This window comes from Oncorhynchus tshawytscha, unplaced genomic scaffold, assembly GCF_018296145.1.
Source record: "Oncorhynchus tshawytscha isolate Ot180627B unplaced genomic scaffold, Otsh_v2.0 Un_contig_1188_pilon_pilon, whole genome shotgun sequence".
Classification (NCBI taxonomy): domain Eukaryota; kingdom Metazoa; phylum Chordata; class Actinopteri; order Salmoniformes; family Salmonidae; genus Oncorhynchus; species Oncorhynchus tshawytscha.
Genome location: NW_024608424.1, coordinates 44,333 through 57,667, shown reverse-complemented (window position 1 = coordinate 57,667; position 13,335 = coordinate 44,333). Strand labels below are relative to the sequence as shown.

At 40.6% G+C, this 13,335-nt stretch overlaps 1 protein-coding gene and 1 long non-coding RNA gene across 2 annotated transcripts; one reads left to right on the top strand and one right to left on the bottom strand.

The window, feature by feature from the left end:
- Nucleotides 1-557: 557 nt before the first annotated feature.
- LOC112241399 lies at nt 558-2,634 on the bottom strand. Its single transcript, XR_002952276.2, has 3 exons — nt 2,370-2,634; nt 1,488-1,547; nt 558-1,334 (listed from the first exon to the last, which is right to left on the bottom strand). It is a non-coding gene; the product is annotated as an uncharacterized LOC112241399 (long non-coding RNA).
- A 100-nt stretch (nt 2,635-2,734) lies between these two features.
- On the top strand, nt 2,735-7,764 carry LOC112241397 (zinc finger protein 883). Its single transcript, XM_024409501.2, has 3 exons — nt 2,735-2,877; nt 3,769-3,934; nt 5,536-7,764. Exons 1-3 carry the CDS (start codon nt 2,869-2,871, stop codon nt 7,143-7,145), a joined length of 1,785 nt encoding a protein of 594 aa, XP_024265269.2. The 5' UTR covers nt 2,735-2,868; the 3' UTR covers nt 7,146-7,764.
- The last annotated feature ends 5,571 nt before the right edge of the window (nt 7,765-13,335 follow it).

The following is a 13,335-nucleotide window of genomic DNA, read 5'->3' as shown; positions in this document are numbered from 1 at the left end:
CAGAGTGATTCATTCCTCATGAAGCTGGAGAGAATGCCAACAGTTTTGAAGGATTCCTATATATGCTGAGCACTTGTTGGCTGATTTTCCTTCACTCTGCGGTCCAGCTCATCCCAAACCATTTCAATTGGGTTGAGGTTGGATGATTGTAGAGGCCCGGTCATCTGATGCAGCACTCCATCACTCTTCTTATTGGTCAAATAGCCCTGATACAACCTGGAGGTGTGTTGGGTCATTGTCCTGTTGAAAAACAAATGATAGTCCCACTAAGCACAAACCAGATGGCATGGCGTATCGCTGCAGAATGCTGTGGTAGCCATGCTGGTTAAGTGTACCTTGAATTCTAAATAAATTACCGACAGTGTCGCCAGGAAAGCACCCCCACACCTCCTCCTCCATGCTTCATGTTGGGAAGCACACATGGGGAGATCATCTGTTCACCAACTGTGTCTCACAAAGACACGGCGGTTGGAACCAAACATCTCAAATGTGGACTCCTCAGACCAAAGGACAAATTTCCAACGGTCTAATGTCCATTGCTCGTGTTTCTTGGCCCAAGCAAGTCTCCTCTTCTTATTGGTGTCCTTTAGTAGTGGTTTATTTGTAGCAATTCGACCATGAAGGCCTGATTCACGCAGTCTCCTCTGAACTGTTTACGTTAAGATTTGTCTGTTAGTTGAACTCTCCAAAGCATGTATTTGGGCAGCAATCTGAGGTGCAGTTAACTCTAATGAACTTATCCTCTGCAGCAAAGGTAACTCTGGGTCTTCCTTTCCTGTGGGGGTCCTGATGTGAGCCAGTTTCATCATAGCCCTTGATAGTTTTTGCGACTGCACCTGCAGAAACTTTCATAGTTCTTGACATTTTCCGGATTTACTGACCTTCATGTCTTAAAGTAATGATGGACTGTCGTTTCTCTTCTCTCTTATTTGAGCTGTTCTTGCCATAATATGGACTTGGTCTTTTACCAAATAGAGCTATGTTCTGTATACCATCCCTACCTTAACACAACTGGAACCCAAAAGAGTTCTCCTATGGGGACAGCTGAAGAACCCATTTGGAATCCTGTTTTCTAAGAGACTACCCTGCATGTGTCACAGGTGTAACCAAGGTCTTATAATGAGTGACATAATCCTCGCCTCGTCCATGGAGGCTACACTGTTGATCCTGGCAACGGCTCAAAGGTTCTGAGCACGGTTGCTAGGCGATGGTCCAGGGTGGAGAGGGGCCACGGGAATAGAGGATCATGAAAAAGAGAGTCCCTCATGACATCAGACTGTACTGGGGCAGGGAGAGGAGACGCAGACAGACACAGGAGGGTAGAGTGACGGATCCTAGAGAAGGAGAGCGAGAGAGAGAGAAATGAAGTGAAAGTTGAGAAAGAAGAGGAATAAATTATATTTATCATGTTCTCTCCTCTAGGTGAGTATATATATTCATGATAACACAACTTATGTCTTAATTTTTAATCATGTACCATGTTATACCTGCAGCACTGCTCCAGAGGTGTCAGGATAGAGGGTTCATCTGTAGAGTGACGTCCAAACCTGTAGTCAGCACACAGTGTCAATGTTACAATCAACTAACGTTAGTTAAACCTGTGGTCAGCACACAGACCGTTCGTTAGCTAGCATTCGGGGGCTGACTGTTCTCTATTTGTGCAGAGTAAAAATAAAATGTTGATAATTTGTGTAGTCTTACTACTGCAGTAGGCTACTGCTTGTCCATGTGCTAGCTAACAACAAGAAACCCAGACGAGAGAAACGTGAAAGCATTCAGGCAGCAGAGATGCGCTTGTCATTAGCTAGCTAACGTTTGCTTTATAGCTACAATATAGCTTTGTTTGTTATTTTGAAATTGCATAGTTATTGTTTATTTATTGTATACAAGTTATATACATAGACAGAAGGGAGTTAGTTATAAATACAGTATATTTGACTGTAGTTTAGTTTAGAAGAAAGACTTACGCAGGGGTGTAAAGTACTTAAGTAAAAATACTTTAAAGTACTACTTTAGTAGTTTTTGGGTGTATCTGTACTTTACTTTACTATGTATATATTTGACAACTTTCACTTCACTATATCCCACAAGAAAATAATGTAATTTTCCCTAAAGCCCAAAAGTCCTAATTACATTTTGAATTCTTAGCAGGACCGAAAATGGTTCAATGCGCACACTTATCAAGAGAACATCCCTGGTCCTCCCGACTGACTCTGGTCTGGCAGACTCAATAAACAGAAATTATTTGTTTGTAAATGCTGTCTGACTATCCGGCTATCCGTACATTTGAAAAAACAAGAAAATTGTGCCGCCTGGTTTGCTTAGTATGAGAACATTTTAATTATTCATACTTATATTTGAACAATTACCTCAAAGTTGTATCTTTCCATAATTCCTCTCCGTGTAAATAGATTCCCACTAATATGAACTAATTGGCGGACAAGGACAATGTTGTTCGAGAACCAGATACTCCCTCGCGAGAGAGAAGCCTGTTGAGATCCTCCCTCTTTGCGCATGTGTTCCAAGTGGCTGTCAGGTAAAAGTAGACGATATCAGACAACAGGATTCTTAGGGAAAGAGGGTGTTGAACGTTTTCTTCACTTTTATAGATCACGTCAAATTTTATCCAGGAACTTTCTGAAGTAATATTAGGCTACATGAGACGTTGATTTGTTCTAACTTATTTACGTTTTGATATTTAAATAGATGTTTGATTGCTCTGGTCTAGGGGCGCATCAGTCGCAGCCTTGAGAATCGATTTTTTTCTCAGCAACTCCCTAGTCATTATCTGAACACTACAACAAAGTAGTTCAACTGTACTGTACCCTACAACATGTCATGTCATACAAATAAACAATAGCTTCCACAATGGATCGGGTAAGTCTATATGCCTGCTGTGTTGTACAAAATGTCTAGGCCTAGTTTTCATCATCTTGGATCCTCCACATTCCTGTGTTGGGTTTAAACGGCTGGACAAAAAAACATGACGGAAAAACTTGTTGGAATTTTTTTTCTTCTTCAACAAAGTAGCCTACTACTACTATATCATGTTTAGGAATCTGTGACTGACCTAATTATCTCTCCTTCCTCCCAAAGTGTTCACATTCCTTCGCTGATTTCGAACACATTGTCCATTATTTGACCAGATACTCGAGTGGCCGCTCAAACAAAGAAAAGAAATGTCTTTAAAAATGGAAGGAAATCGGAAAAAGGCAAGATCAGGTGGGACCATTATAGCCAACGAGAGGGCAGACATGCGTGTTGCCACAGAGTCTAACTTCTATTTAGCATTTACATTTATGTAGGATTAGGCATAACGCTAGAAGTGTTGTTAAGGTTAGGGTTAAAATCACATGTTAATAAGGACAATGGTAGAAATGGGCGTGGTTTATGGCTTTGTTTGCGGTAACTAGTGACAAGTCACTACTACCATATAAAGTGTCCTATTTTTATCAATACACTCTTAACAACCTAATCGTTACGAATTTTATATTCGATCAAATAAAACAGAAGACAGATTTTGGGCCCAGTTATCCCTCTCGCTTCACCTCTTCATCGCTGTTTGAAAGGAAATGACTGGTATGAGATATATGGTGGAAACTAGCGCAATCCTCCACCAGTCAATGCTCTTCGATTAGTGGGAAGTAGTGAACGATTCAGCATTTGAGGAAAAAGGAGATATCCTAGGGATGCACCCAAAATCAGAGGTTTGGAATAAAATATTTGGTTTAATGTTAATCAATATAGGATACTTATTGTGGCCAACAGGACAAAGCTAGCCCGCCCCACTTCACCCCCCTGGAGTCCCCAGGTCTAATGTCTCCCTGTACTTTACTGCTGGGTCTGGTCGACTGCAGGAAAACACCGGGGCAGAGTGGAACTGAGACAGGAGAAGAGGAACATGGAGATGTGATTTCATTACGTAAGAACCATGGTGTGTGGATGAGACTACAGTCTGCTTCAGTAACAAATAATTGATTTAAGCATATATTGATTAAAATATCTGGTCGATTTTAACTTGGTAAAAAAAAAAAAAAAAAAAAAAACGTTTGATTTCACATAATTTTAACATTCTGTCATAAAGAGCAAGTGTTCAACTAAATAAAAAAACAAGTTTCTCATCTCAAGAGGTTACATAGAAATAAATACTACAGTAGGTGCCAAATAAAGTAACCGGGTTGATTTAACAGGGGACGACTGAAAACAACAAAACCGCTGGATTACATGGCTAAAATAGGCCTTTAAATCGGCCATGAATCTGCTTGTGACAGGAGGAATGGATCTAGTATTGTAAAACAGGGAAGAGCAATTGAATGCAGTCTTCAGAAATAAAGTTATTGTTAAAACGTTTCTAGCATGTCTGGGTAAAAGGGTTGACTTGTTCAGTTTTCCACCACAAAACAGCAGTAAATTGATAGAGTAGAACCAGCTCACCTGCTCTTACGCTGATTTGACTATTTGATGTTCAATGTTTCTTATGCAAAAAAAATAATAATAATCTATAATTCTCAAAAAAATAACTTTAAAGAATAGTTTAACCATATTAAAAAGAGAGTTCAGTTCATGTAACAGGGTTGACCTTAAAATGAGGGACAGATGTAAATTAATCACTAATCACATGAAATAAATCATGTTCAGAAATGACTGTCAAAGTAACCAAATAACTAGGACTTTACATGCACACTAATCATTTCCTATTAAACTGATTATGGCATTAGTCATGTAAACATCTTACTCTGCTGATCTTAATTGGTGTAAGGTCATAACAGAAGTAAGCATACGCCTTTAAAAACACCTGGTTTTCTGAGAATTCTTTAGAATGATTAGGACATGTAAACACTTTAATCAGAGTTATAGAGGTGTATTTAATCTGTGTATGTGCTAACACAAGCAGCGCCAGCTAACATCTTTTGCTCGAGTGCAGTGAGTTCAGGAAAAACTGAATGTATGCAGCTTTATTAATCTGAACTCAATCAAATATGCTTAAAATAACATGTTCGCTGTTGTAGAAAGTTTATTTTGATCGCCTATTTTTTGCATTTATCAAAGTCCCGTCAGGCAGCCTGATTTCAGATGTGTCCATGTAAACAGGTTTATTAGGGAAATTGTTCTTCTTTCCAAGCTTGTCAATGTTTAAATCAAACTCCTATACTAATTGATTATTCACAATAGTCATATTATTCTGTGCTTGTAACCGTACTCAATGATGGTAAACCTACGAGTAATTATTGTATTAGGTGGGTTAAAATCTTACTAAAAGTTTTGATGGAGGGACCTGTCAAAATGCTGAATTGTGTCACTTTAGCAAGTCTTTATTCATATAAAAAAATCTAATTAATCAAATACTCCATCCATGTGTTCTGTATTAAATGACACTTTATTTAATATAACAGAGATTTAAAATGGAATGTTGGTGCACAATTATTACTGGAAAAATATCAGAAGGACGCAAAAGGCATTCATTTAATGGAAATACCGATCTGTTTATGGACCCATATTTGCAGAACTTAATGATTAAATGTCTTTGTTTCACAGGGGACATCCCTAATCGTTGCTCTCTCAGTGGGAGGGGCTTATCATCTGGGGAGCCTCAACATCATGATGCTGACAAGAAAGAGCAGAGTCTCTCCAGATCAGAACACCTCAAGAAACACCAGCAAAGACTTTTAGGGAAGAAACCTCACCACTGCTGCTTTGACTGTGGGAAGAGTTTTGCTAAACAGAAGGAATTGATCATTCATGAGCGGATTCACAACGGTGAGAAACTGTACCACTGCTCTCAGTGTGGGAAGAGTTTAGCTGATTCTAAAACCTTAAATTCTCATCAGAAAATTCATACAGGGGAGATACCGTACCCCTGCTTTGATTGTGGGAAATACCTCAATCAATCAGGAGCACAGACAACACACAAACACGTATACTCAAGAGAGAAACCTTATAGCTGTGATCAGTGTGGGAAGAACTTTAATAAATCAGGACACCTGACTATACACGAACGCATACACACAGGAGAGAAGCCTTATAGCTGTGATCGGTGTGGGAAGAGCTTCAGTCGATCAGGAGACCTGACTAGACACCAACGCATACACACAGGAGAGAAGCCTTATCGCTGTGATCAGTGTGGGAAGAGCTTCAATAATTCAGGACAACTGACTACACACCAACGCATACACACAGGAGAGAAGCCTTATAGCTGTGATCAGTGTGGGAAGAGCTTCATTCGATCAGGAGACCTGACTACACACAAACGCCTACACACAGGAGAGAAGCCTTACAGCTGTGATCAGTGTGGGAAGAGCTTCAATCAGTCAGGACACCTGACTTTACACCAACGCATACACACAGGAGAGAAGCCTTATAGCTGTGATCAGTGTGGGAAGAGCTTTGCTCGAGATTTCACTCTGACTACACACCAGCGAACACACAGAGGAGATAAGCCTTATAGCTGTGATCAGTGTGGGAAGAGCTTTGCTCGAGATTCCACCCTGACGACACACCAACGCATACACACAGGAGAGAAGCCTTATAGCTGTGACCAGTGTGGGAAGAGCTTCAATCATTCAGGATCCCTGATTATACACCAACGCATACACACAGGAGAGAAGCCTTATAGCTGTGATCAGTGTGGGAAAAGCTTCAATCATTCAGGATCCCTGACTGAACACCAACGCATACACACAGGAGAGAAGCCTTATAGCTGTGATCGGTGTGGGAAGAGCTTCAATCATTCAGGATCGCTGACTACACACAAACGCATACACACAGGAGAGAAGCCATATAGCTGTGATCAGTGTGGGAAGAGCTTCAATCAATCCGGAGACCTGACTACACACCAACGCCTACACACAGGAGAGAAGCCATATAGCTGTAATCAGTGTGGGAAGAGCTTCAATCAGTCAGGACACCTGACCACACACCAACGCATACACACAGGGGAGAAGCCTTATAGCTGTGATCAGTGTGGGAAGAGCTTCATTCAATCAGTAGAGCTGACTAGACACCAGCGAATACACACTGGAGAGAAATCTTACTCCTGTCTTTGTGGAAAGTGGTTTGCTCGTTCAGGGTCACTGATAAAACACCAGGAACCACAAACATGTTTTCTTTCATCTCCCTCCTCTCCGGCACCGGTTCCAGATCCCTAAATACAGTTTCAATAGACAACATCTTGTGAAGAGTCATCCATCTCCCCTTCTCTAACAGTTTACTAAGTCTGATTACCATGGTAACCTGTGTAGCATGATATGCAGCTCTGGATCAATATGTATCAAGCGTCTTGAAGTAGGAGTCCTGTGTGTGGTGGGGTGTTCAGAGCTGTATCTTATTTCATTAACTCCTGTTATCCATTAAATAATGTAGAATAATGTTTCAAAAATGGTAGGTGCATATTCATGTGTGATGGAAATGTTGTCTGAAGAGAGAGCCTTGAATTGTACATCTTGTCTCATACAATTATTGGTTCCTGTAGGTGATGGGTAGAGATATGAGGGGGAGAAGGTCATGACCCCCTCAGACCTTTTGGCAGAATGCCCAGAATATGTTCTATAAGTTAAGATAGGAGATGGTTCCAGTCACATGCAGGATCCAAACGTTAATGATGAATAATGTAAATCATTCAAATATAACTTGTCTGTGTTAGCAGTGTATAAGAGAACTAACGGGACTGCCCCGAAAGAGCTCCTGACCGACGTGTACTATGGTGCATTAAGTTTGTTGGAATCTCTCCAGATTGCTGATAATAAAGAATGATTCATTTCAGTTTGACTTTGAGGCTTTGGTGGTAATTTCCATGACATGTATTCAATACAAAAACAAATTATGTGAAGGAGATGTGTCGCGCTGCATGAGGCACTGACTGATACTGAGGCACTGACTGGCACTGATACTGACTACCTTTTTTTAAGGGATCTATGACCAACAGATGCATATCTGTAATCCCAGTCATGTGAAATCCATAGATTAGGGTCTAATTCATTTAGAACAGTTTACTGATTTGTTTATACGAACTGTAACTCAGTAAAATCTAACAAATTGTTGCATGTTGTGTTTCTATTGTTCAGTGTAATAATTATAGAAGAAACTAATTGAATAAATGAATGGGCCTCCTACTGTTTTAGGTGTTTTGGGTCAGAACTCTTTCAACGTGACTTACACCCATCAGAGTATCTGTGCCCTGGAACAACTTACTGTCACAGGTAATATATAATATCTACAGGTAATATATAATATCTACTGGGAATATCTACAGGTAATATATAATATCAAATTATAATAATTCATTAGAATCATTCAGAGCTGCAGGTGAAGGTGTCTTCCTCCACAGAGGAAAAGAAGAGAACACTGACCTGTAGCACCACCTGTCTTCTGACAACGTCTCACTAACCCAAATACCAAAATAACTACCTAGACCCAGTCAGCAGTAAGGATACAGACAGATACTCCTGAGCTGTAAACGGCCATGAGGATCTCCTCTCTCCTGTAGAGACTCTCACTGTCACGATGTGGCCCTTTGGGTGTAGATTGTTGCTCCCCCCTTCTCTCTCTCTCTCTCTCTCTCCCACGTCAGGTTTTACAACTGTCATAAATACCTGGTAGAAACTCCCAGCAGTATTGAGGGAGAGAGTCTACCAGAGCAAAGAGCTTCTCTTTGTTCAAAACTCCTAATCCCCAAAATGGGAGAACTAAACCATTTCTATTTTTGAGAATGTGGGAATTGTCCGTGGACATTTAAAGAACAATCCTGTCGAAGTTGTTTGACACACAACTATATCTCTTAATGTGTACATTTCCCAGCTGTCAGGTTTACATATATACATTGTGAAACGTATGTGATTAAACATGAAACTATTTGTGAAAAGATGTCATGTGATGTTAACCTTCTAAATGAGTGGTTTTCATATAAAGATTACAGTTGAAGTTGGAAGTTTACACACACCTTAGACAAATACATTTAAACTCAGTTTTTCACAATTCATAACATTTAATCCTAGTAAAAATCCCCTGTCTTAGGTCAGTTAGGATCACCACTTTATTTTAAGAATGTGAAATGTCAGAATAATAGTAGAGAGAATTATTTATTTCAGCTTTTCTTTCATCACATTCCCAGTATGTCAGAAGTTTACATACACTCAATTAGTATTTGGTAGCATTGCCTTTACATTTTTTAAATTTGGGTCAAACTTTTTGGGTAGCCTTCCACAAGCTTCCCACAATAAGTTGGGTGAATTTTGGCCCATTCCTCCTGACAGACCTGGTGTAACTGAGTCAGGTTTGTAGGTCTCCTTGCTCGCACACGCTTTTTCAGTTCTGCCCACAAATGTTCGATAGGATTGAGGTCAGGACTTTGTGATGGCCACTCTAATACCTTGACTTTGTTGTCCTTAAGCCATTTTGCCACAACATTTTTTTTCACCTTTATTTAACCAGGTAGGCTAGTTGAGAACAAGTTCTCATTTGCAACTGCGATCAGGCCAAGATAAAGCGCAATTCGACACATACAACAACACAGAGTTACACATGGAATAAACAAAACATACAGTCAATAATACAGTAGACCAAAAGAAAACAAAAAGTCTATATACAGTGAGTGCAAATGAGGTAAGTTAAGGAAATAAATAGGCCATGGTGGCAAAGTAATTACAATATAGCAATTAAACACTGGAATGGTAGATCGGCAGAACATGAATGTGCAGGAAGAGATACTGGGGGTGCAAAGGAGCAAAATAAATAAATAAATACCAGTATGGGGATGAGGTAGGTAGATGGGCTGTTTACTGATGGGCTCTGTACAGGTGCAGTGATCTGTAAGCTGCTCTGACAGCTGGTGCTTAAAGCTAGTGAGGGAGATGTGAGTCTCCAGCTTCAGAGATTTTTGCAATTTGTTCCAGTCATGGGCAGCAGAGAACTGGAAGGAAAGACGACCAAAGGAGGAATTGGCTTTGGGGGTGACCAGTGAGATATACCTGCAGGAGCGCGTGCTACGAGTGGATGCTGCTATGGTGACCAGTGAGCTGAGATAAGGCGGGGCTTTACCTAGCAGAGACTTGTAGATAACCTGTAGCCAGTGGGTTTGGTGACGAGTATGAAGCGAGGGCCAGCCAACGAGAGCATACAGGTCGCAATGGTGGGTAGTGTATGGGGCTTTGGTGACAAAACGGATGGCACTGTGATAGACTGCATCCAATTTGTTGAGTAGAGTGTTGGAGGCAATTTTATAGATGACATCACCGAAGTCGAGGATCGGTAGGATGGTCAGTTTTACGAGGGTATGTTTGGCAAAGGATGCAAAGGATGCTTTGTTGCGATATAGGAAGCCGATTCTAGATTTAATTTTGGATTGGAGATGCTTAATGTGAGTCTGGAAGGAGAGTTTACAGTCTAACCAGACACCCAGGCATTTGTGGTTGTCCACGTATTCTAAGTCAGAGCCGTCCAGAGTAGTGATGCTGGACGGGCGAGCAGGTGCGGGCAGTGATCGATTGAATAGCATGCATTTAGTTTTACTTGCGTTTAAGAGCAGTTGGAGGCCACGGAAGGAGAGTTGTATATGGCATTGAAGCTCGTCTGGAGGTTAGTTAACACTTCCAATGAGGGGCCAGAAGTATACAGAATGGTGTCGTCTGTGTAGAGGTGGATCAGAGAATCACCAGCAGCAAGAGCAACATCATTGATATATACAGAAAAGAGAGTCGGCCCGAGAATTGAACCCTGTGGCACACCCATAGAGACTGTCAGAGGTCCGTATGGAAGTATGCTTGGGTCATTGTCATTTTAGAACACCCATTTGCAAACAAAGCTTTAACTTCCTAACTGATGTCCTGAGATGTTGCTTCAATATATCCACATAATTTTCTTTCCTCAAGATGCCATCCATTTTGTGAAGTGCACCAGTCCCTCCTGCAGCAAAGCACCCCCACAACATGATGCTGCCACCCCCGTGCTTCACGGTTGGGATGGTGTTCTTCGGCTTGCAAGCCTCCCACTTTTTCCTCCAAACATAACGATGGTCATTATGGCCAAACAGTTCTATTTTTGTTTCATCAGACCAGAGGATATTTCTCCAAAAAGTACGATATTTGTTCCCATGTGCAGTTTTGAACCGTAGTCTGTTTTTTTATGGCGGTTTTGGAGCAGTGACTTCTTCCTTGCTGAGTGGCCTTTCAGGTTATGTCGATATAGGACTCGTTTTACTGTGGATATAGATACTTTTGGACCTGTTTCCTCCAGCATCTTCACAAGGTCCTTTGCTGTTGTTCTGGGATTGATTTGCACTTTTCGCACCAAAGAACATTCATCTCTAGGAGACATAACGCGTCTCCTTCCTGAGCGGTATGATGGCTGCGTGGTCCCATGGTGTTTATACTTGCGTACTATTGTTTGTACAGATGAATGTGGTACCTTCAGGCATTTGGAAATTACTCGCAAGGATGAACCAGACTTGTGGAGGGCTACAATTTATTTTGGGCTGATTTATTTTGATTTCCCATGATGTCAAGCGAAGAGGCACTGAGTTTGATGGTAGGCCTTGGTCCACAGGTACACCTTCAATTGACTCAAATTATGTCAATTAGCCTATCAGAACCTTCTAAAGCCATGACATAATTTTATGGAATTTTCCAAGCTTAAAGGCACAGTCAACTTAGTGTATGTAAACTTCTGAACCACTGGAATTGTGATACAGTAAGTTATAAGTAAATAATCTGTCTGTAAACAATTGTTGGAAAAATTACTTGTGTCATGCACAAAGTAGATTTGTGGAGTGGTTTAAAAATTTGTTTTAATCACTCCAACCTAAGTGTATGTAAACTTCTGACTTCAACAGTATATTACCTGTGACAGTCAGTTGTTCCATGGAAGCTGTACCCCATTCTGCATTCTGTGTTTTAAATCTGAACATGTACTCAGCTGAATCTCTCTCAGGTCTGTGATTCTCAGGGTGCAGTCTTTCTCTTTAGTCCCAAGGTACTCAGCACGAACGTGCATACTCTGGCACTGAGGTCAGGATTTTAGGCACCTCATTACATTTCTCTTGTTTAAAACTTGTTAGGGAGGATGTCCCTGTGGCGGGATCAAATCAGCGGATATTTTAGAGCGCCACCGAAAGTTTTCGATAAAACTCAAACTTTCATTAAAACACACATACAAGGTACTGAATTAAAGCTACACTCGTTGTGAATCTAGCCACCGAGTCAGATTTGTAAAATGCTTTTCGGCGAAAGCATGAGAAGCTATTATCTGATAGCATACACCCCCCAGAATACCAGACCGTCAACAAAACAACAGATTTTGCGGTAGCCGGCGCTACCCAAAACGCAGAAATAAAATATAAAACATTCATTACCTTTGACGAGCTTCTTTCTTGGCACTCCTATATGTCACATAAACATCACAATTGGGTCTTTTTCCCGATTAAATCCGTCATTGTATACCCAAAATGTGATTTGCTGAAGACCGGTCTGATCCAGAAAAATGCCCCTTTACAAGACGCAACGTCACTTTTTAAAATGACAAAAGTTGCCTATATACTTTTACAAATCACTTCAAATTACTTTTCTAAACCAACTTTAGGTATTAATAAACGTTAATAATCTATTAAATTGATCACGGGGCGATCTGTATTCGATAGCAGCAAGTCTTGAAATCATCGTCCATGTTTTCACATTCAAAACATCCTGTGGTGAGCCCAAAGAAAGGAAATGCATCACGTTACCAAACCAAGGATAAAGCCGCCCCTAAATGACAGCACTGGCGACATCGTGTGGAAGCTGTAGGCGTTTACAGGGGATTGCCATGTATTTTCTTCAGCCTTAGACAATACATTGACTGGCGGATGGATATTATTTTTGTGTTTTTGGTGACCAGTTTTTCGAAGGATGTTGACTCCTAAACACGTTCTGTTATAGCCACAGACACGATTTAACCAGATTTAGAGACGTCAGAGTGTTTTCTATACACACACACTTATCATATGCATATACTATATTCCTGGCATGAGTAGCAGGACGCTGAAATGTTGCGCGATTTTTAACAAAAAGCTGCGAAAATTCGCAGCCTCCTTAAGAGGTTTTAAAACCTCCTAAGCACACGGATCCCGCTAGCGGGATCAAATTCGACAACATCCGGTGAAATTGCAGAGCGCCAATTTCAAAATATAAAATCGTAATATTAAAAATTCATGAAAATACAAGTGTCTTACATGGTTCAAAAGCTTAGAATCTTGGTAATCGAACTGCATAGTATTCGATTGGCTGAGGACAGCGCCTCACATTAGCATGTTTTCCATATTTCCCAAACCATCACAGGCATCACAAAATAACAAATAAAGATAAAATGAAT